Source organism: Rutilus rutilus (assembly GCF_951802725.1).
Source record: "Rutilus rutilus genome assembly, chromosome: 19".
Classification (NCBI taxonomy): domain Eukaryota; kingdom Metazoa; phylum Chordata; class Actinopteri; order Cypriniformes; family Leuciscidae; genus Rutilus; species Rutilus rutilus.
The window spans coordinates 31,062,286-31,083,295 of record NC_140232.1 but is presented as its reverse complement, the minus strand read 5'-3'; the positions used below and the strand labels follow the sequence as shown (position 1 = coordinate 31,083,295).

The 21,010-nt window shown below is 37.2% G+C and overlaps 1 protein-coding gene across 1 annotated transcript; it reads left to right on the top strand.

Annotated features, from left to right (window-relative positions):
* Positions 1–1,034: 1,034 nt before the first annotated feature.
* Positions 1,035–20,740, top strand: LOC311278941 (uncharacterized protein). Its single transcript, XM_084390113.1, has 12 exons — positions 1,035–1,140; positions 1,233–1,274; positions 1,365–1,472; positions 3,414–3,809; positions 4,045–4,218; positions 4,372–4,413; positions 12,194–12,589; positions 12,824–12,997; positions 17,910–18,182; positions 18,441–18,482; positions 19,887–20,006; positions 20,096–20,740. The coding sequence occupies exons 1-12, from the start codon at positions 1,095–1,097 to the stop codon at positions 20,110–20,112; spliced, it is 1,830 nt and encodes a 609-aa protein (XP_084246239.1). The 5' UTR covers positions 1,035–1,094; the 3' UTR covers positions 20,113–20,740.
* The last annotated feature ends 270 nt before the right edge of the window (positions 20,741–21,010 follow it).

Genomic DNA, 21,010 nt, shown 5'->3' with positions numbered 1-21,010 from the left:
AGAAGTTACCAGTGTGATTACTGAAATGTTCTTTTCATGTATTCTTTAATGTCTGTATTTGATATCTGAATGCAGTAACAGTGCTCGCTTATTTAGTCCGGCTTCCAGAAATGAAATAGGGACTTGTTTTGTGTTTGAGAAAGGTCTTCAACGTGTTAAAACATATAGGGGTCACTGAAGCCAATAGTTGAAGGGACCATTTCTTTGTTAAAGCCTTACTTTCCAGTTAGAGGAACCGCTGGCATTATTGGAGATTGACTGAGTGATTGTTCTGGACATGATGGCTCCCAGCAACCCAAATCTGAGACCTGGAAGGTCACGACGTGCCTAACTTCAGGATACGAGTGTCATGTATATGTGCGGAAAATTACTATGTTTATCTATTTCTTAGCCAATCAGAAACTGCAACCTGAAGCAAGGACGTAGCTTAGACCTTGGTGTAGGGTATAACTGCTGTGATCTTTGTAACTGTAAGCGGGGCGGCCTACAACTCCTGTGTGAGTCTTGAAGCTGACTTCTGCTGATGAAACTGCAAACTATCTTCAGTAAAACTTTTCTTCAATTTATTATAATTCTGACTCCGGGTCTTCTTTCGAACATCTGGTCCTTGGGTCCTATACTGTTACCCCCTAACCCCCTAGGGATTTTATGCTTACGTTGGAAGAACTATAGCACCAGACCATATGGGACTAAATTAGAAGTATAAGTTTTGCCGCAAAGCCTGCCTCAGGCTTCCTTTTGAGACTGTCTCTGGTTCACTTCAGTTTTAAGGAGAAAATACTCAGCAATGGTGTTGATTTATGAATTTACACATGGTCTGTCTTAAAGCATATTGAAAACAACACATAGACATATAAACAACATTAAAAACTTGATTTTCACTGAAGGGGGTCTCCATATACACACAGAATGGTGTTAATTTAACAACGAAGATTTTGCTGTGTATAAAGTTAATGTTTGTCATAATAGCCACTTCTGCTTTTCACTCCTACTCTATTTTTCTTGGTAACACTTAATAGACTTCCTCTGTATTAAAACCCAGTCTCTGCCCCGCATGTGTCTCAGAAAGCTGTAGCTCTCTAACCTATGACAGCATGAACCTGCTTTATAACCTTTTATTGGTCCTTTGGTCAGCGTTCAGTAAGTGGATCACATTTCTCTGCCTCAGATTTTGTGTATATCAACTGTGTAAGGATAGGAGTCAATATAATTTTTGCTGTGTTTTTGTACAGATGCGTCTGATGCATGGGACCCAGATTACCATATAACAACAGGTGCATTAACTTTAATCTACACACTTTTCAGTTATTTGTTTTTATTCTACATGGATAGCATCAATATAATTTTGCTGTATGTTTGTACAGCTCCTCCTGATGCACGTCATACTACTACTACTTCAGTGACAGGTGCGTCATCCGATCTAATCACAGCTCCTCCTGATGCACGTCATACTACTACTACTTCAGTGACAGGTGCGTCATCCGATCTAATCACTTTAATCTGTTAGTCTTCATTTTCAAAATACTTTAAAGGATATGAGTCAATATAATTTATGTTTTTGTACCCATTCACCGGTCAATGGTACAACAGTTTACCCTTCAATGGCATCGTCTACTGACTTTAATCCATTCAATTTACTGTCAGTGTTCTTTTTTAAGAAAAATATTTTAAAGTGCAATTTAAAACTTGAGACGAACCATGACTGAAATATTTGCCTTCACTCTTAAAAAAAAGGTACCAAAGCTGTCACTGGGGCGGTATCTTTTAGGAACTAATATGCACCCTTTAGGTACAAATGTATAATTTTTGAAAAAGGACTGCCCCAGTGACAGCTTTTGTACCTTTTTTCTGGGTGGCACTGACTGACATACACTAAGCTGAGCTCATAATGTTCATGAAGCACCTTTTTTTTTTAAATCATAAAATTATCTGAGCTGTAAAAAAAAAAAAAAAAAAATCAGGGCAGCTCTAATACCTATATGCAATTTTGGAGGGAACATATGGAGAGCATTAAAAATAATAAAATATAAATATAAGATTAGTAATTTATTACATCTTTATCAAAATTGTTTTTTTTGTTTGTGCAAAAACGTTTACATTTTTACAAGTATACAAAGTTTATGATAGTTAAAAATGTTTCATTGTGACTTATTGAATACTGTTTCCAGTTCCAAGTCTCTAGTCGGTTTAATCTCAATAGCTGTTTATGAGCACTATTCATGTTTAGCACACCTTTAAAGCGGTCATGTACTGAATTTGTTTTATACATTATTTTAACAAATTCCGTTAGAATAAAATCTGAACCATGACCGCTGTTGAGTACTGCTAGGACGGGGAACTGTGACTCTGGATCGGTCCCATTGAAGCCACTGACTTATGTCAGCCATACGGCACTCATTCCTTCAGAATGGCGGAATGGGCATTTGTTTGTTCCCATTCGAAAGGGAAAGTCTTGGGTTACGAATGTAACCATGGTTCCCTGAGAAGGTGAACGAGACACTGCGTCCCATTGCCATGCTTCAGGCATGCCTGCCCACGTCTCCTTCAGACAAGAAAAGGATAACATGTACTACAGGTGCCCTATTTATACTCTACTCACACCAGTAGTGACATCATAGGCTGTTGCTGGCCAATGTAATTGTAGTGTTTTGAAACATGCTTTAGACACTGGACATGCCAGAAGCATTCCCCATTAGCGTCCTAGACGTAGTCTCGTTCCCCTTCTCAGGGAACCATGGTTGCATTCATAACCTGTTTTTATAGCACAGTGGGATCAAGGAAAATTCATCAAGGAAAGTTTTCATGACACTTAAGCTAAACTTCTGAAAAGTATATATTTTTTATTTTTGCATCTTTATATCTATATATTATTTTTGCACTTTAAAGTATACTACTATGTTCCTATGTAGGCTATTCATTTTTGTACTTGAAATAAACCTTAAAGTAGATTTGAAGTAAATTCCTATGCACACTACCAGTGGACTACACAAAAATTCACATACCTGTGACTACAGTTTTCTTTATAAATAAATATTTTCATTTTTCAAACAATGCAAGTTTATAAGACAGTATATAAAACTGTGAAAAAAGTATGTAATAGGCTACTCAATCAAAAGAGAAAACACAACTACAAGCCAAGTATACAGTACTTAGAAAATTTAATTATACTTTGAAAACAGTTTGTAGCCCTGCAAGGAACGAAAACAAAACTGAGAAAGGAATGAAATTTTAACAGGAACATAAAAATAAAATCAAGTTTAATCGTTCTGAACAGAAACACTTTTTTGACCGGGCAATAATGTTAAATTATCATTATATTTAATATTTTAAGTCTAGTTTTTTTTAGTTGATTAAGTTTACAAAGTATGTAATGTGTTGCCTTTAGTGTCTGATATCATTTTCCATACATTCAGAAACCAGCTCCTTCCTTATCTACAACGAGGACCACAACAAATGTCTGTCAGTCGTGAGTGCTAATGTAGAGGCTGCACCATGTGATGAATCATCTAAGGCACAGCATTTCCGATGGATTTCCTCTTCACGAATCATCAGCCTCTCTTATAGTCTCTGCTTGGGGGCCGAGAAGATCGAAAACGGCGCCAAAATTATCCTTCTGCCCTGCAATGAATCTAACCCCAGACAAACCTGGGAATGTAAAGATGAGAACTTGTTTGGATTGAAGGGACATCCACTGCACTTGAACTATGGAAATAATACGAAAAATATGATGCTGTTTAATGGAACAGGTGTTTGGAGTCGCTGGCTGATTTATGGGACCGAAGAAAATTTGTGTTCTCATGGATATCAAGGTACGACCAAAAGTCCACCTAACAGATATTTGGACAACCATTAAGCCCTTTATAATGATAAAATGTAACATTCATATTTAATGTCTATTGTGAATTTCCCTGTGTGATGTTAGCATTTGTTAAACTAGGTGACAGACTTCAGTGTCCTTATTGTCATTTTAGTTGTTTAGATCAAATTCTTAAACCATTCTAAATTAAAATTAAACCCTTAATTTCATTTGTTTATGTTCCACAGAGATATCTAGTATAGGTGGTAATTCATTTGGGAAACCATGCCATTTCCCTTTTAAGTTTGGTGACAAGTGGTACGCTGAGTGCACTGTGGATGGCAGGGAAGATGGTCTGCTGTGGTGTTCCACAGAAAAAAATTACAACATCGCTGGAAAGTGGGGCTTCTGCCCCCCAAAAAGTAAGACAACACAGCTATATTCACTAAAGAAACATTTCCATTTTAATGACTACACTGAAAAATGTTATGTGCTATTTACTTAAAAATATCATGTGTAATTTTTTTTATTCTACAAGGATTGCATCAATATAATTTTGCTGTATGTTTGTACAGCTTCTCCTGATGCATGGCATACTACTACTACTTCAGTGACAGGTGCGTCATCCGATTTAATCACTTTAATCTGTCAGTTTTCATTTTCAAAATACTTTAAAGGATATGAGTCAATATAATTTATGTTTTTGTACCCATTCACCGGTCAATGGTACAACAGTTTACCCTTCAATGTCTACTGACTTTAATCTATACCATTTACTGTCAGTGTTCTTTTTTAAGAAAAATATTTTAAAGTCTTAAAAATTGAGACGAACCATGACTGAAATATTTGCCTGCACTCTCAATAAAAGGTAATAAAGCTGTCACTGGGGCGGTATCTATTAAAATCTAATATGTACGGAGCCCCTAAAGGGATGTGGTGGTGGAAAAAATTTAGGATGGGATAATTATATATTTTTTTCAAATCTTTTGCGTTCCCACGCAAAATTTTTGTGTTCCCTCGCAAAGTTATTTGCACTCCCACGCAAAACCTGTTGTGACCTCGGTTGATGAATTGCCATTTAATTCACTTTCGTGTTGGTTTCAAGAGAGAGACAGGGAGGTTGCCGCTTGGATTTTACTTCATGAAAGTTGCATAGATACAGATTTTTTGGCTTTAAAATTTGTGTGGTAACCGTTTTATAAAAGCAATAAGGTACTCTAGGCAAGTGCTGTATCGTGAATGAGTCACGGATGAAGGGGTTACTCCGCTTTGCGTCATGCCTAACAACACCGTTCAGCCGTGACTTATGCACAATACAGCACAGCCTCTCGTACCTTATTGCTTACATATATATTAAATATATATGTATATATATTATATATATGTATATATATTATATATACACACACAATTAAACACCATGTTGTATTGTATTGTTGTATATAAAAGATTAAGTGCTATGCATAGGCTGTATTGGCTGATTAGAGGGCAAATACCAGACTGTCACTCTTATTGGCTCCTTAAATACATAAAACATTAGCCTTTATAAACATTGTGGTTTTTTTTTAATAATGAAAACACTACTAATTTAAAGAACCAGTTCTTTATTTATCCTTCCACTGCAAACAAGCAGAGGTCATTTAATGCTATATTCAAATATCATTAATTTGTGTATTGGGTGAAATAGAAAACATGCTTTAATGTTCAAAAAGTACATTATTTTTCATTTATTGTACATTATTGTACATTTCCGTCGACCCAGTGCGTTGTGATAGGCCGAGCACCTCAAGCAGTACACAAGCCACGGTTCAGCTGCACTTGACAAACACCGCCAGTTTGAGAAGACAGCATAATGCATCTATGTTTGTCATGTTGTTTTCACCACAAATTATAAGCAGAGAACAGAGGATCCTGTTTGTAAGCATAAATCCATCTCTGCACTTTAGATCGCAAGAACAACAAACAATATTCATTAGGCCTACTCTACACACTGCACAAAACTCTGCATTTGAACAGTCAATAGCAAATACTTTAACAAATAATAAAACATACTTACAGGGTCTGATTCAGAAACGCCAGATTGCCCTAGCAAAGTTGGAATTGTTATTTTAGCCTTTGTGCACAGCCGGCCTTGTACTCTCTCACAGGTTTAGGAAACTGTCCACCGTAAAACATTTTTTTGGTTGTACTGTTCTGGAATATTGTTGCTTTTGCATAGAAACACAGCGTCTTACGGTATGGCGATGACAACACTACTACTACAACTGAAGCCACACCTTCTTTCTTTGCGTATACAAATATTTCCACATAGTGACGTATGTGTCACATGTCTGTGGTGTATGTTTGGACTTTCGGTTTGTGTTTTGATTTGTTCCTGTTTTCCTTTGTTCTTTTCCCGCTACTCCTTCGTTTCCATGGTCACGGTCATTATCAGTTCAGTTTTATCACCTGTTTAGTCATCATCATCATCATCATATGCATATCTCTGTCGAACCGTTACTCCGATGGATTTCAAACTCGACAGCTGTCTGGGCACGAGTAAGTGCAGTGCCAAGTTTGACGTTGTTTGGATGAGAAATGCAAAAGATATCATTAAATATATGGTAAAAGAAGCACTTAGAAGGTTGTGGTTTAAAAATAAACATTCTGACATAATCACTCTGTCAGCTACAATGTTTACTTCTGAATATTATAGTATAAACGTGATAAATCCATTTTGATTAATCTTAATAAAAAAATGTGTTTTCTTTACCAAGAAAGTGGCAAGATGAAAACCACTATTTTCTGTTTCAAACTTTCACATAGCATCTTTAGGTTAATAACATAAATAATTCAAATCCAGATTTAGATTTTCAAAGATTTATTATAAAAACTGATTATTTTTTCCCAAAAATGCAATTAATCCATTGAATCAATATAAAAGTTATTTTTCATATTGAAACTGTTGAAAATACACAACAAAGTAAGTTGATCCACATATGACAGCCTCTGAACTCGGTCAATACTAATCTTATATACAGGCACGAACTGGACTAAACATAGGCTAACGTTACATTCAATCAGCCATCGCTAAGAAATACCTCCTGAACTTTTTTGACGTAAAATGGCTTGGTCCTGCTCGGTTTTCGTTGACTTTGAGTAGGCTACAAGAATTTAAAGTTTTTTAAAAGATCCCCTGGGGTTAACGTGTCAGCATTCAACAGAAGTTTGACGCTGTCATGTGAGAACAAGCAACAGTCGGCATTTCTCTTCCTCCCGCGTGCCTCATCTTCTTAATCTCCTCACGTAAATGATTAGATTTCGATGGCTTACGTTTCTTCCCTGCAGCAGAAATCACCACAGGTTCATCAATGCCGTCAAATGTATTTTTTTTTTGTTTGTTTGTTTGTTGATCAAAAAGTACAAAGTAGATAATAAAACTAGGAGTCCGGGTGTATTCAAAGCGCCGCCGTTACTGTTTACAATGCGTGGAATGGTGCGCTGTGAATGGTTGAGCGGATTTATCGCATTCTGCAGAGAAAGGAGACTGGCGTTTGTCGCGGTTTGGAAAGAAAGTGAGAAAACATGACAGAATAACACGGCGGGCGGTGTGTGTGTGGCGAGCTGTAGGCTACCTAACGGGAAAGGTGCAAAAAATAAAGAAGCGCCGACGCAAAAAATATGACGTCGACGTAGGGATGCGCGGTATATCGGTACTGCAAAAATACCGGTATATATTATATTTCAAACGGTACAATATCATAATTTTGCTCACTTCGGTATTTGATGCGCTGCTGTTTCGAAGTTCACTGCTAGGCGGCAGTGCGCTACCCAAACTGACGCGGGTCACGCAAAACCGGCAAACGGTGACAACGGAGGAACACGATGGATCAAACAGATGAAACTCATTCTACACGCCCGAAATGAATAAATAAAGAGAGCAATAGGAGTGAAATATGACATTACTTTGCCTACAAAAGTAATGAGAAAGGTGAAGCAACAGACCTCAATGCACCACTGTACAAACGCTGCTTTAAATATTAGCCACGGGAGGCAACACATCAAATCTGGCTAACGTTGACCACTTGTCACTTGATCATCCTGACTTGTTCAAAGAGTTCAGAGATCGACACGTGAGTCCGTCATTCAACTGATTTAATTTAGACTTTTATTCACAGCGCACACAGAGCTTATCAATTAAATATGACACGGTAAACACGAAAGCTCAAATGTGCTTTCATGACACGCTAGAACCAATGAAGTTTAGTTCTCATAATTTTTTTGCACTTTCAAACAATCATATATTAATTGAATTTGAATGAATAAAGAGATTAGTGATAGTAAAATGAAAGGCATATCTATCACTGCTGCTGTAGCGACCGACTGAGGAATCAGCTGAGAGAGAGTAATATAGTAATATGGATATTACTAATATGAATGTTAGAGTAACACTTTACATTTAAGCTACATTTGTCAACATTCATTAGGTAACCTGACCTGACAGTATTATAGCATTTATTAATCTAGAATAGATCAATCCGTAATTATTATTTAAATATACTAATACATGTTTAGCATGTTAACATTACTTTATGCATTAAACTAATATGAACCCAAACCAAACAGTAATCAAACCAAGATGAATAAATGCTATAAATGCTGATAATTCTCTGTTGATGCATGACAGCTAATGGTTTACATTTCATTTCATTATTCTATTATTATTCTATATTAATCAATTATTATAGATAATAGATATTAACCTATTTTAATTGTATCATTTCAGGTGTCCTTTTCTTTTTTTTCTTTTTTTTTTTAAATCAAAATTTAACCTACTGTAAGTTCCCTGACTGTTTTTTATTTATTAAATTTTTTTGTAAACATTTTGATAACTTTTTGTTTGCACATTCGGTGCAGCAGAGTTTCAAGCAGTGTTTTTTAATAAAACTGTTTCAATTCACTTAATATTTGAGGCTGGTTATTTGTCACCCGTGGTATCGATTTAGTATCGATACCGAGGTATTAGGTTCTGGTACCGTACCGAAACCAAAATTGTGGTATCGAGCCATCCCTACGTCGACGTAATTTTGACGTCGAAGCGTCGACATCATCGACGCCCCGCTACAGCTCTAGTGTTGCTACCTTCCTTCATCCTCGTCTGCCTTCCTGCAACCACCTGTGACAGAACCACCTTCGTGGTGAACTTAGTTCGTCGAGCCGCCACTAGCCCCCTCAATGATGAAACCCTCAAGCTGCTTTTCTGGATCGGGGCCAATTTCCGCCAAGCCATCGACCTCCCAAACATCGATGGACTGAAATGGAGGGAAGCCATCAGCAGGTGTTTGGTAAGCGTCTCGATCCAGAGAACAACCATCATCACTGGCAGCCGCCGAGACCACCCTTCCAGTGTCTCGTCCCGCCGAGACCACCCTTCCAGAGTCTCGTCCCGCCGAGACCACCCTTCCAGAGTCTCGTCCCGCCCTTCCAGAGTCTCGTCCCGCCCTTCCAGAGTCTCGTCCCGCCCTTCCAGAGTCTCGTCCCGCCCTTCCAGAGTCTCATCCCGCCGAGACCACCCTTCCAGAGTCTCGTCCCACCTAGACCACCATTCCAGAGTCTCATCCCACCGAGACCACCCTTCCAGAGTCTTGTCCTGCCGAGACCACCCTTATAGAGCTTCTTCACGTCATGCCTGTCAAGCCTTCGGCAAAGATGGCTGCCACCTGAGCCCTCTGCAAAGATGGCTGCTGCCTGAGCCTTGAGCCAGGATGTCTGCCACCACGTCAAGACCTGTTCCTGTCCCTAGACCTGTTCCTGCCCCAAGAACTGTTCATGTTCCTAGACCTGCATCTGTCCCCGAGTCTGCGTCTGTCAGTCTTCGTCTGATCTCCGTTATATTTAGTGTTGCTACCTGTTCTGATGTCCTGTGTTTAATTACATTAAACCTTCGTTTTTGAAAATGCATCCTCATCTCCGTCTGCCTTCCTGCAACCACCCGTGACCGTATGTGAGAGAGAATTCAATCAAAGCGTTTTAGCTCTGGATCTGCCTTCTCTTTTAGATAGAAAGTACATTTTTATGGGAGACTTTGAGCTTTGTAACTTTGCAAATCTTATACATGCACAAACAGCTAAAACAATAGACTGAACAGGTTTTCTGCGTCTGTCCCCGAGCCTGCGTCTGATTTTTAAGTTCTGTCAGACTTCGTCCGATCTCCGTTATATTTTGTGTTGCTACCTGTTCTGCTGTCCTGTGTTTAATTACATTAAACCTTCGTCTTTGAAAATGTATCCTCGTCTCTGTCTGCCTTCCTGCAACCACTCGTGACAGTATTATATGTGAGGGAGAATTCAATCAAAGCATTTTAGCTCTGCATCTGCCTTCTCTTTTAGATAGAAAGAACATTTTTATGGGAGACTTTGAGCTTTGTAACTTTGCAAATCTTATACATGCACAAACAGCTAAAACGATCAACTGAACAGGGGTAAAATGAAATTCCAAATATGTGACTAGTGATATACTCAGGAGTGCACATAACTGGTGAGCACGCGTGGTAAAAATAAACAATGCACAGTAGAAAATGTGGAGGGAAGTGCTTTTGAGTACTAACTTTTTTGGGGACAGGAACACGTTTACTTGCTGAAGTAGAATTTTTCTCCATCTCTGGTAAGATAGCAATTATAAGCCTAGTTATTAAACATCTTTCTAGTTCGTTTTATCTAGGGCACTATGATTTCCGTGATGCAGACAGAATCCAGTAATAAAACGGAATTTACTGTATAATGTAGAATTTCACAGAATTTTCAAATTGTTGATGAATAAATAAAATAATAAAAAACTTTGAGATATCAATCTGCATATGCAAGGGACATAGGTTATGCTCATCTTTGGTAGCTCATTTGAAGGTATCTTGAGTAAATAGGCTCTATATTTAATAAAGCACATACAAAAGACCTGAACCAGAAGCAATGCAATCTGTTTTGCAGAATACAGAAGTTAAGATGTGCTTAAAGTCCCTGTAAAGGCAATTCTAAAAAAAAAAATCTAAACACATTAGAAATGTTAGAAATGTTTTGCTAAAACATATTACAAAGACTGTGAACTGTGAAGTACTGAATTGTGGAGTTAGACCGTTAAACAGTTTTTCACCATTGCTGTGTTCCGGATTTTTTGGGCGGGGCTAAAACGGGGGCTCGATGACGCACTGGAGCCCCTGACGCTGGCCCCTCCCCTAACAATATAAATAGAGCACATTCACATCAATTTGCCGATCGCGAGTTACTGGCAGCAGTACTGTTAGTTACTACCATAGATATCATATAAAGGCTTTATATGATATCTATGGTTACTACAGCCTACAGTTTGCTACTATGCCTCGTCACAGAAATGCATATAACCTGGATGCGATCACGTACAAAACAGATCGGTGTCCTTATTTAAATTTCCGAAAAACTAACGTATCACATCAACAAGAGGTGGACTAATTTTGTGAAGAGCCACCTTGGAGAGCTGAGGATCACCGCCAAAACCCGCCTCTGTAGTGATCATTTTACACAGGATAGTTTTATAAACTTTCTCCGGAGACAACTGGGATTCACTGATAATCCGCTGTTACTGGTGAATGGGGCCGAGCCGACTATCTCCCGCCTCGGTGTTCATACTCCCGTCGCGCCAACAACTGGTGCCATCGTTGGCAGTGCGTGCCCACCAATGAGTATAAGTTGCCTTGTGTGCTTATGTTATAATTATAGTAGGTAGTCCAGGCTCGAACATGAACATGTACATGTAACACAATTAAGATGCTAGGAGCATCCATTCCGGCTGTAGCGGTGATGACAGACAGTTGAGTGTGGCGACGGTAGCTTTCCCGTGAGTGGGAATGGTTTCAGTGCAGCCAGCGGACACGCCCCCAGCGTTTGAGAGCAGAGACTCCTGCTCATTTTTTCAAGATTTTGATAGCTTATTTTATGTACTTGCCGGCTTTTTTTATCATGCAAATTTGGCTGGGTGGCTAATAACACATTTTTCTGTGGTGTGACAAACTCAGAACACATACTTAATTTTGACTTTACAGGGACTTTAACCCCTATTCATTGGCTGATGGTGCAAAAGTTCATAAAAGGCTGCATCGCACCACACTTATAGGCACTTGGGGCTATACATTTTTAATTTAAAGTACTTTTTGGCATGATTGTGTTTATACTATACTATACACTAACAGTTAATGACAAGAAAATGAAATATAACATAACATAATAAACAAAATCTCACCAGAATTTCTTACTTCAGTGGACGATCAGTCTCGGCCTGTTGTTCCCATTGTGTTGTGACGCAGCATCTAATTTTTTTAGCTTATTAAGTTTACACAGGTTGTAATGTGTTGCATTTTACAGTGTCTGATATAATTTTCCATACATTCAGAAACCAGCTCCTTCCTTATCTACAACGAGGACCACAACAAATGTGTGACAGTCGTGAGCGCTAATGTAGAGGCTGCACCATGTGATGAATCATCTAAGGCACAGCATTTCCGATGGATTTCCTCTTCACGAATCATCAGCCTCTCTAATAGTCTCTGCTTGGGGGCCGAGAAGATCGAAAACTGGACCAAAATTATCCTTCTGCCCTGCAATGAATCTAACCCCAGACAAACCTGGGAATGTAAAGATGAGAACTTGTTTGGATTGAAGGGACATCCACTACACTTGAACTATGGAAATAATACGAAAAATGTGATGCTGTTTAATGGAACAGGTGTTTGGAGTCGCTGGCTGATTTATGGGACCGAAGAAAATTTGTGTTCTCGTGGATATCAAGGTATGACAACCAAACATCCACCTAACAGATATTTGGACAACCATTAAGCCCTTTATAATGATAAAATGTAACATTCATATTTAATGTCTATTGTGAATTTCCCTGTGTGATGTTAGCATTTGTTAAACTAGGTGACAGATTTCAGTGTCCTTATTGTCATTTTAGTTGTTTAGATCAAATTCTTAAACCGTTTTAAATTAAACTTAAACCCTTAATTTCATTTATGTTCCACAGAGATATCTAGTATAGGTGGTAATTCATGTGGGAAACCATGCCATTTCCCTTTTAAGTTTGGTGACAAGTGGTACGCTGAGTGCACTGTGGATGGCAGGGAAGATGGTCTGCTGTGGTGTTCCACAGAAAAAGATTTCAACATCGCTGAAAAGTGGGGCTTCTGCCCCCCAAAAAGTAAGACAACACAGCTATATTCACTAAAGAAACATTTCCATTTTAATGACTACACTGTGAAAAATGGTATGTGCTATTTACTTAAAAATATCATGTGTAATACTTTTAATATGATTTTTTGGAGTAGTTTGTTTAATGCACTGGCATTAGCAAAGCTTACTTGACTACACTTAGCAAAACATAGAATATGCTTTATATAATATGAGTTATATAATAAAAGGGCAGGCTCTCCTACATTACTACCACATTCTAAATTAAACAAATGAAAAAAAAATTAAAAAAAAAATTAAAACGCTCGAAGCACTGAGAAAACATTTTGTTCTGGTGGCTGGCAGGAAGTCTGGCCCAGTGCAACCAGCCCAGTATAGCAACAGCTCACTTCTGATGAGTGGAAGAGGAGTTTAAAAAAGCTGCCAGGCGGCAGCACACTTGACAAATCAGCGGTGATCTTAAGCTCAAAAGGAAAACATCGAAAAGCATAGGCTACACAAATATAATTAAACACAATGAAAAAGAAAGATAATAAACTTTTTATTTTTTTATTTTTTTATTTCACGATACTGGAATTTCTAACTGATACAGTACCTCAATACCTTAAAATATCAATATTCACTACCATTTTCACTACCACAGGGGAAACGTCAGGGTTCTGTCACGTATGTCTAGTTCATTTCTTGGTTTTGTGACAGAGCTCTGACACTCCTGTTTTGTCTGAGCTCGAAATAGAAACCGCGCAAGCTCTTGTCTGTGCCTTGTTTCATGTGCCGGACGTGGTGTTTGGATCCCAGCACTTCGGTCTAGTTTGGCTTCGTTTCTGTCGGGATTCGGACTTTGCGTGTTTGTATTCTGTTGTGAGCGCACAGGATGAGCTTACGCTCGTTCTCGTGCGCTCTGTCTTGTGTGAGCGTGCGGTTTAGAGTTCGCTCAGGCCTTACGCTCTTCTGTCCGTGTGTGTTGTTTTGTTTTGTGTAGCACGCAGTTCGTGTTTACATCAGCCACGTGCTTTCATGTCATGTATTGTCTTGTACTGTGTAGCACGCAGCTTGTGTTTTACACTAGCTGTGTGCTTTCATGTTGTCATGTTTTGTGTTCTCATTACCTGCGTGTGTTTATGTCTCGTTTTGTGTGAGCACAAATTATGATTGTGATTTGCTTTACTGGCCATGTGCTTGTAATCAAATAGTCTTCACTGTAAAAATCAAATACAGATTAATGTGAGTGTGAGTGATTTTCTCTTTGTCTTTTGTTCTTTGATTAAAGGTAGGGTAGGCAATTTCAGAGAGGCTAGCAATAGCAAGCTAGTTTTGAAAGCATGAGTCTGCAAAGCATTACGAGATGAGAGACGGTGTTAAATTACCTCTTGTCTCAAAGCATATAACATTATAATAATAATGAACGTAAACAACTTACAGAGCTCTTACTTGTACCACCTGACAACTGCAGATTCATTTCAGCGCTGATAGTGTTGCCATAGAAATGCATAAATCCAAGTAGGAGGACGTGAACAGCTCCGGGTAGAACGTCACGGGTTGCCATCTTGTAATTACGGTTACGACATGGCGTGAAATAATCTGTTTTGGTTCAGGATGAACTGTAAAAGATGGCTGTTATTTGTTTTTGGCGCTCAGTGACTGTCTGTCTACAACTCTGCATAGCCTTATGTAACGCACTGATGATGTGTGATGTCTGCGCGAGCAGGTGTGTGGAGGTATGGAAAAACATAGGTTGACAGGCAGGTACTGTAGGACATCCTACCAACTACCATTGCATTCGGATCGAATTGAATGATTGGAGAGAAAAAAATTGGTCCTAAGACTTCCATTGAAGATATATGTACATGCCTACATGTTTTAATATTTAGACCACTTCTATTATTGATTGCTATCAGATGTGAAGAGAGTTTCAACCAGTATAAAAAAAATTGCAAACCCAAACTTTTACATGAGAAATGGCAGCAGGTTTATTAGGCTGCTGTCATTTTAAGAGCTTATGCACAGATCCAATATACCATTACACAACATGCAATTTCTCATACTATTACGTTCCAAAACTGACTGTGTTCACCTGAGTACTTGCCAAAACGGGCCATTTGACATCATTTTGAGTGTATTTGACAGTTCAAGCTAAAAAATAAAAAATATGTTACCTTCTCCCACCCGCTACATTCATGTTTTGTCCCACCCCCACCCGCAAAAGCCAACATAAAAGTATAAATAGATTTTTTTCCGTACCTCCATGAAATACTTTCAAGTTAGCCTACATGTCGCCACCACCTACACATCAGCATAAATGCTCCCGATACATTATTTGTTATTAAAGCAATAACATTCACAAACCACTGTTAATTTAACATAAAAGCAAATTTGGCATGACAGAACGCGCGTAAAGTGCGCTCCCTTAATAATTCCTTAAAAGCTGACATCTCAGTTCATTGCGATCTCACAAATCTCTGTTATTATCAATGAAGCTGACTGCACAATGAATCTTTCCCAATATCTACAATTTGTTTGTTATAATTAGAGGATTTGCCAGCATGCAGAATTCAGCTCTGAACAAAAAGTCTGTTTTAAGCGGTGAGGGGATTTTATCTTAAATGCATCTGACTGGCCATTGCGTTCAAGAAATCATCACATATGTCTGTGATTGGCTACATTGTTCAACGTTGTAAACATGTTATAAATAGAAACTCTGGCCTGTAAATCGTTTCTATTTCATTTTGGTTGTTCTTGTTGCTTTTGTGCAACAGATGAATTACAGTTTATTAGTTTTTAGATATGAGTCCCGTGAATCGTTTTATTCTCCCGCAACCCGCATACACACGAGCACCTTTCCGCCTGCACTCGGCCATGGGGATGGGCGATACCACGTTTTCGATGCGATACCGATACTTTCAAGGCCAGTATCGCCGATACCAATACGATACCTCTAAACTGAACTTTTACATTTAAATTTTTTTTTAATTATTGAATTACTAAAAAGTTAAATGGCTAATGATACCCACTTAACATTATATTTAAAAGGCATTTTAACATACAATACACCTTAATTGGAACTTATTTAGAACTTTGGAACTTTTAACATTCAATTTAAAATTATTTAATTGCATAAACTATGTAGGCTACAATTTCAATTAGGGCTGCTCGATCATGGGAAAAATCATAATCACGATTATTTTGGTCAATATTGAAATCACGATTATGTAACACGATTATTTCACATGACTGGGAACGTGTTGCATTTATTAAAAAGACACGGTAACACTTTACAATAATGTTAATTAGTTAACATTAGTTAATGTATTAACTAACATGAACTAACAATGAGAAAAACATTTGTTACAGTATTTATTAATCTTGTTTAATGCTAGTTAATAAAAATACAGCTGTTCATTGTTTGTTCATGTTAGTTTACAGTGCATTAACTAATGTTAACAAATACAACCTTTCATTTTAATAACGTATTGGTAAATGGTGAAATTAATATTAACTAAGATGCTGTAGAATTATTGTTCAGTATTAGTTAAATTTTAACAAAGGAAGTTAGTTATAATGCTAATTAATGAACCTTATTGTAAAGTGTTACCAAAGACACCTTTCAACAATTCTTAAAAATCGAAATGTGAACATTGATTGTACTTTTTGACCTATTAAAATAAATAATGTAACAGATAATACTTCAATGAGTATTTTAATAATTCCCGCAGGTCTACCACTTATAATGCGGGAAATTCCCCACAAACATTGATTCACTTTAGCATGTAGATTGTATGAATATCTTAAATGAATCCACACAGATTATAAAATCAAATCAATAATTTTAAAACTTTCTCCGAGACGCAATTTCACAAACCGCGTGAGTGTTCAGCGGCGCTGCGTCTCCTCTCTCTCTCTCTGCCTCTCTGAATGTGCTGGACAAAAGCAAGCGTCGAAACTACACTTTCGCGTTTATGAGTCGGGACATGATGGAATTGTCACTTGTACAATCGGGCCAGCATTGCATCGTAACTAAAGTTTATCATTTTCACTTCTTTTTAAGTCTTATCAGTTTAAACATTCAAGCTGAGAGAGTTTACGGCATCGGGAGGGGCGGATGTGCGCGTGCGCGCGTCATTCAGAACACAAGACAAAATAAGAGCGTTCTTTTAAAACAGAAAATGGCAAAATAATCGTTTTTACTCGATTATACTAATTTGGTGATCGTTGGGAGCAAAAATCGAAATTGAAATTGAAATTCAATTAATTGCACAGCCCTAATTTCAATTTGTTTATTGTGAAATAACTCAAACATATTATGTTTTTCTGTGTTATGTTAAGCATTGTTCTGTGCGTTTCCCAAAAGCATTAATGGTTTCTTATGATACTTTTGGGAAACGCAGCCCTGTTTGAATGCAGTCAGCAATGTGTGTGAATGCTCTCTGTGATTGATTGGTTCTGACTTGCAGCTTTTGCATGTGTTCAGATGAGCAGGAAAATAGTTCTACTACACAATTATTCACTAACATAGGTTAGTGATTTTTATTTGAGTATCGATACATTTGATACTCGATGTCAGTATCGGTATATCAATGGGCTACTTCATATCGATATGCCCATCCCTACTCGGCCATCAAATCTAGTCCCACGCCGCACTCTGTTGCGTTGGGTCCTGCGGTATTCCTGCGGGAGTACATGCCATTTATATAGAATGATGGGTGAGCGCGAAAAACTGTGGGAATGAGTAAAATTATAACCAATACTCGCAACCCAGTGCCGAAATTTAGAACCTAACACCAACACTATTCAACTGGAGTGAATGAGACGAGTGAATAAGATATTATATATATATATATATATATATATATATAATATTTTTAGTTTCATCTCTCAGTTTGATGAACAAAAAATTAATAAGCATGATGTGTGTTTTATTTCAGATGCCCCAGTGCCCAGCATCGCAGTGTATGGGCACATGCAGGACAGAGAGCACGTGATAGTGATGTGTTCATTTGGCTGGAGGTTCACTAAGAGTTCTTTCCAGCTGTCAGTGGCGGGTGAACACAACTACACACTGAAGTACCCACTGTGTTATTCAGATGAAGAGTGTGTGTTTGATGTGAAAGTGAGTCCACCTGTTTCCTTCACCTGTGTGCATAAGATTAATTCTGCGGTGAACCATCAGAGTGAGACGTACACCTACAGCCCATCTGGTAAAGCATACTATAACATTAATGTATTCTAATTCTAATGCTCTGTTTTGCTGACATGTTGAATTTTGATCAATGTCAATTTAATCGAAACACTTTAAAAAAAAAGTGGTTTAATACAGTGGTGTACAAGTACTGGCTCATTATTTCATGTTCTGTAATTTATTAATATTATTAAATAATTTATTAATTAATTTAATGTTCATGTTTCGTTAATTGTAAAAAGTAAACAAATTGCTGTGTTTCTCTGTTTTACTGAAGCTCAAGCCACCAACATGAACACAACATATAACCAGACACAGAGTAAGTCAGCAGATTTGTTGTTTGATGCTTCTTAATTTTGATTACTGATTTATTTATTTTTTTAATGAATGAAGGTATGGATAATTTCTTTCTTATTAGTTATAGTTTAGATAAGCAATTACATTTTTCTAATGGTTTAGTGGTTATAAATACAGCTTTTCAAAATTGTAAAAAGTTAAAAATACAACTTTGTATGTGTATCTTATAAATCTTATAGAAACTCAAACCCCCAACATGACATGAGCGTTTGAGCTTCTATTGGATATATGAAAATATTACAAGACACAGAGAGTAATAAAGGCTCGTTCACACCAAGGACGATAACTATAAAGATAGTTCTAAAAATCGTGTGTGTGTGTGTGTGTGTGTGTGTATTTATTTATAGGGGATAGTGCTAGGAAGAAGTGGATCAACATTCGAGATGCCTATCATCCAGTTTCGCTACTTTGAAACCGCAACGCGCGCGAATAGAATAAAAAGATCGTTATCGTTATCGCTAATTTAGTTATCATTATAGCTATCGTTCTTGGTGTGAACGGGCCTTAAGTCAGTGGATTTACAGTGTTTTATTAATGTATTATTTTGGTTATTAAAGTAACAGCTTATTTATTAATTTATTTCAATTTAAAATGAAAAATTACCAGCACTATATGTTTCAAAGACATGCCCCACTTATTGTTTATTAGCATTCCTAAATTACAGTGAGACCTACAGTTGTAATCATAATTATTCAACCCCCATTGCAAATCAGGTTTATAGGCAAAACTTACAGACTTTCAGCTGTTTGCAATGAACAAATCAAACAAAAACAATTGAAATAGCTTAACACAACAAATGTTTCAAGTTGTTTCCCCAAATTCAACAGAAAATGCAACTTTTAATGACTTTTTAATGAGAGCCTTTGGGGCAGATTTCAGACTGCCCCGCTTATTTATTTATTTACCTCACGTAAACCTTCCTCCAGACCAAGATGATATTAGTCCGCTTCAGTTGTGTATTTTAGTCTGCATCAGGTTAGTAACTAGTTGGCATGTCTGTAGTAGCGCATCAAATAAATGAACGTATAAATCCTTTAGTTTAAACATGCAGTAAATAGCCTTCATATAGTACAGTTGTGTTTTTTTTATGTTTGTTCTGAGAATAAACATGACTTTATAACGCAAGGATGTTAGACCTCTGCCAAAAGTGCTTTTTGTTCAGCGATCAGAATATAAAACTTCCAAAATGTTTATCATAAACTAGTGTTAAGACCCAGAATCTGCCCTACCAAACTTAACGGTCAGGAGCCACTACTGATATTTAGTCAATCTGGAAAAACATATCTTGTGCCCTGTATGTCTCAAAGCCTGTGAGTGTAATTGTATTTTTTTTCTGTACATACATGTTGCTTGTGTTTGCTTTCAGATATTGTTGAAGATCAGCATGAGAAAGGAGTCTCTTTATTCTACATGGGCTTTTTCTCCTGCATTGCTGTTGGTCTCGTCATCATGACTGTGGCAATGATCATCAGGAGCAAAGCTAAAAGTATGTGTGTTCCATCCAATTCACTCATCTTCATGTCTAATATTCATAGCTTTGTGTTTTGCCACATTGTTTTGCATTTGTTTCAACAGGTTCAGTGATTGAATGATAATACTATCTAGATGTACAAGAAGACGTCAGAGTTTCATAAGAGGAAAGAAGAGGCAACCAATCAATTAATCGATTCAGATTAATCAAATCATTTTCTGCATGCTGAACTGTAATACTCTTAAGTAAAAGTAAAAGTAAAAAATTACTATAATTTAAAAGTAAAATACCTATCATATTAATTTGATCTACATCTTATTTTAAACAAATTTTTTCTTTTTTCTTTTACTGAATTCATAACCATGAATTAAATCTCTATTCTCTACTGTTCTGCAATTACACTATCACTGGCTTTTTATTATTCTGGTTCACTTTTGAAGGTCTGTATTGAAAATATTTGTGGCTTTGGCCTTTAACTTTTTTCTCATTTGTAAGTAATTTAGAAGTGTGTGCAAAATGAATAAATAAGTTTTGCATACTATGCATTTTACATAAATATATATTTTATGTTCTTATGTGTTTCTTTACATATTTACATTTTACATGCTTTTTACTACAGTATGTCTTGTAATAATAATAATTATTATAATAATATTACTACTACTACTAGGCTACTACTACAAAATTCTGAAAAAAACTTAGTCACTTGCATTTTTGATTATACTGCACAATAAAAAAAGGTACTGCCAAATACCGAAATTGTGAATTGTCATTATTTTGTTCAGCCAGACATTATTTACCCATTGATCTGATTTTTCAGATTGCAGTAGAAAATTTTCACCATCTTTACCATGCAAAATCACAAGCACACTCACACTCTCTCTCTCGCTCTCTCTCCAGAGTAACAGTGAAGCTCCTCCCTCTCTCTCTCTCTCTCTGCTGGTGTTCAGTGGCAGCCTATCTCTTCACTGCAGAGGCAGCTACATTCTCTCTTATTTCTGCCAAGCAACACATGCAGC

Excerpts from the sequence above, each read along its gene's own strand:
- LOC311278941 (XM_084390113.1), top strand. The coding sequence starts at position 1,095 with ATGAACCTGCTTTATAACCTTTTATTGGTCCTTTGGTCAGCGTTCA. Across the intron at positions 3,810-4,044 it reads GTGTTCTCATGGATATCAAG|AGATATCTAGTATAGGTGGT; the intron begins GTACGACCAAAA and ends TATGTTCCACAG. Across the intron at positions 4,219-4,371 it reads GGGCTTCTGCCCCCCAAAAA|CTTCTCCTGATGCATGGCAT; the intron begins GTAAGACAACAC and ends ATGTTTGTACAG.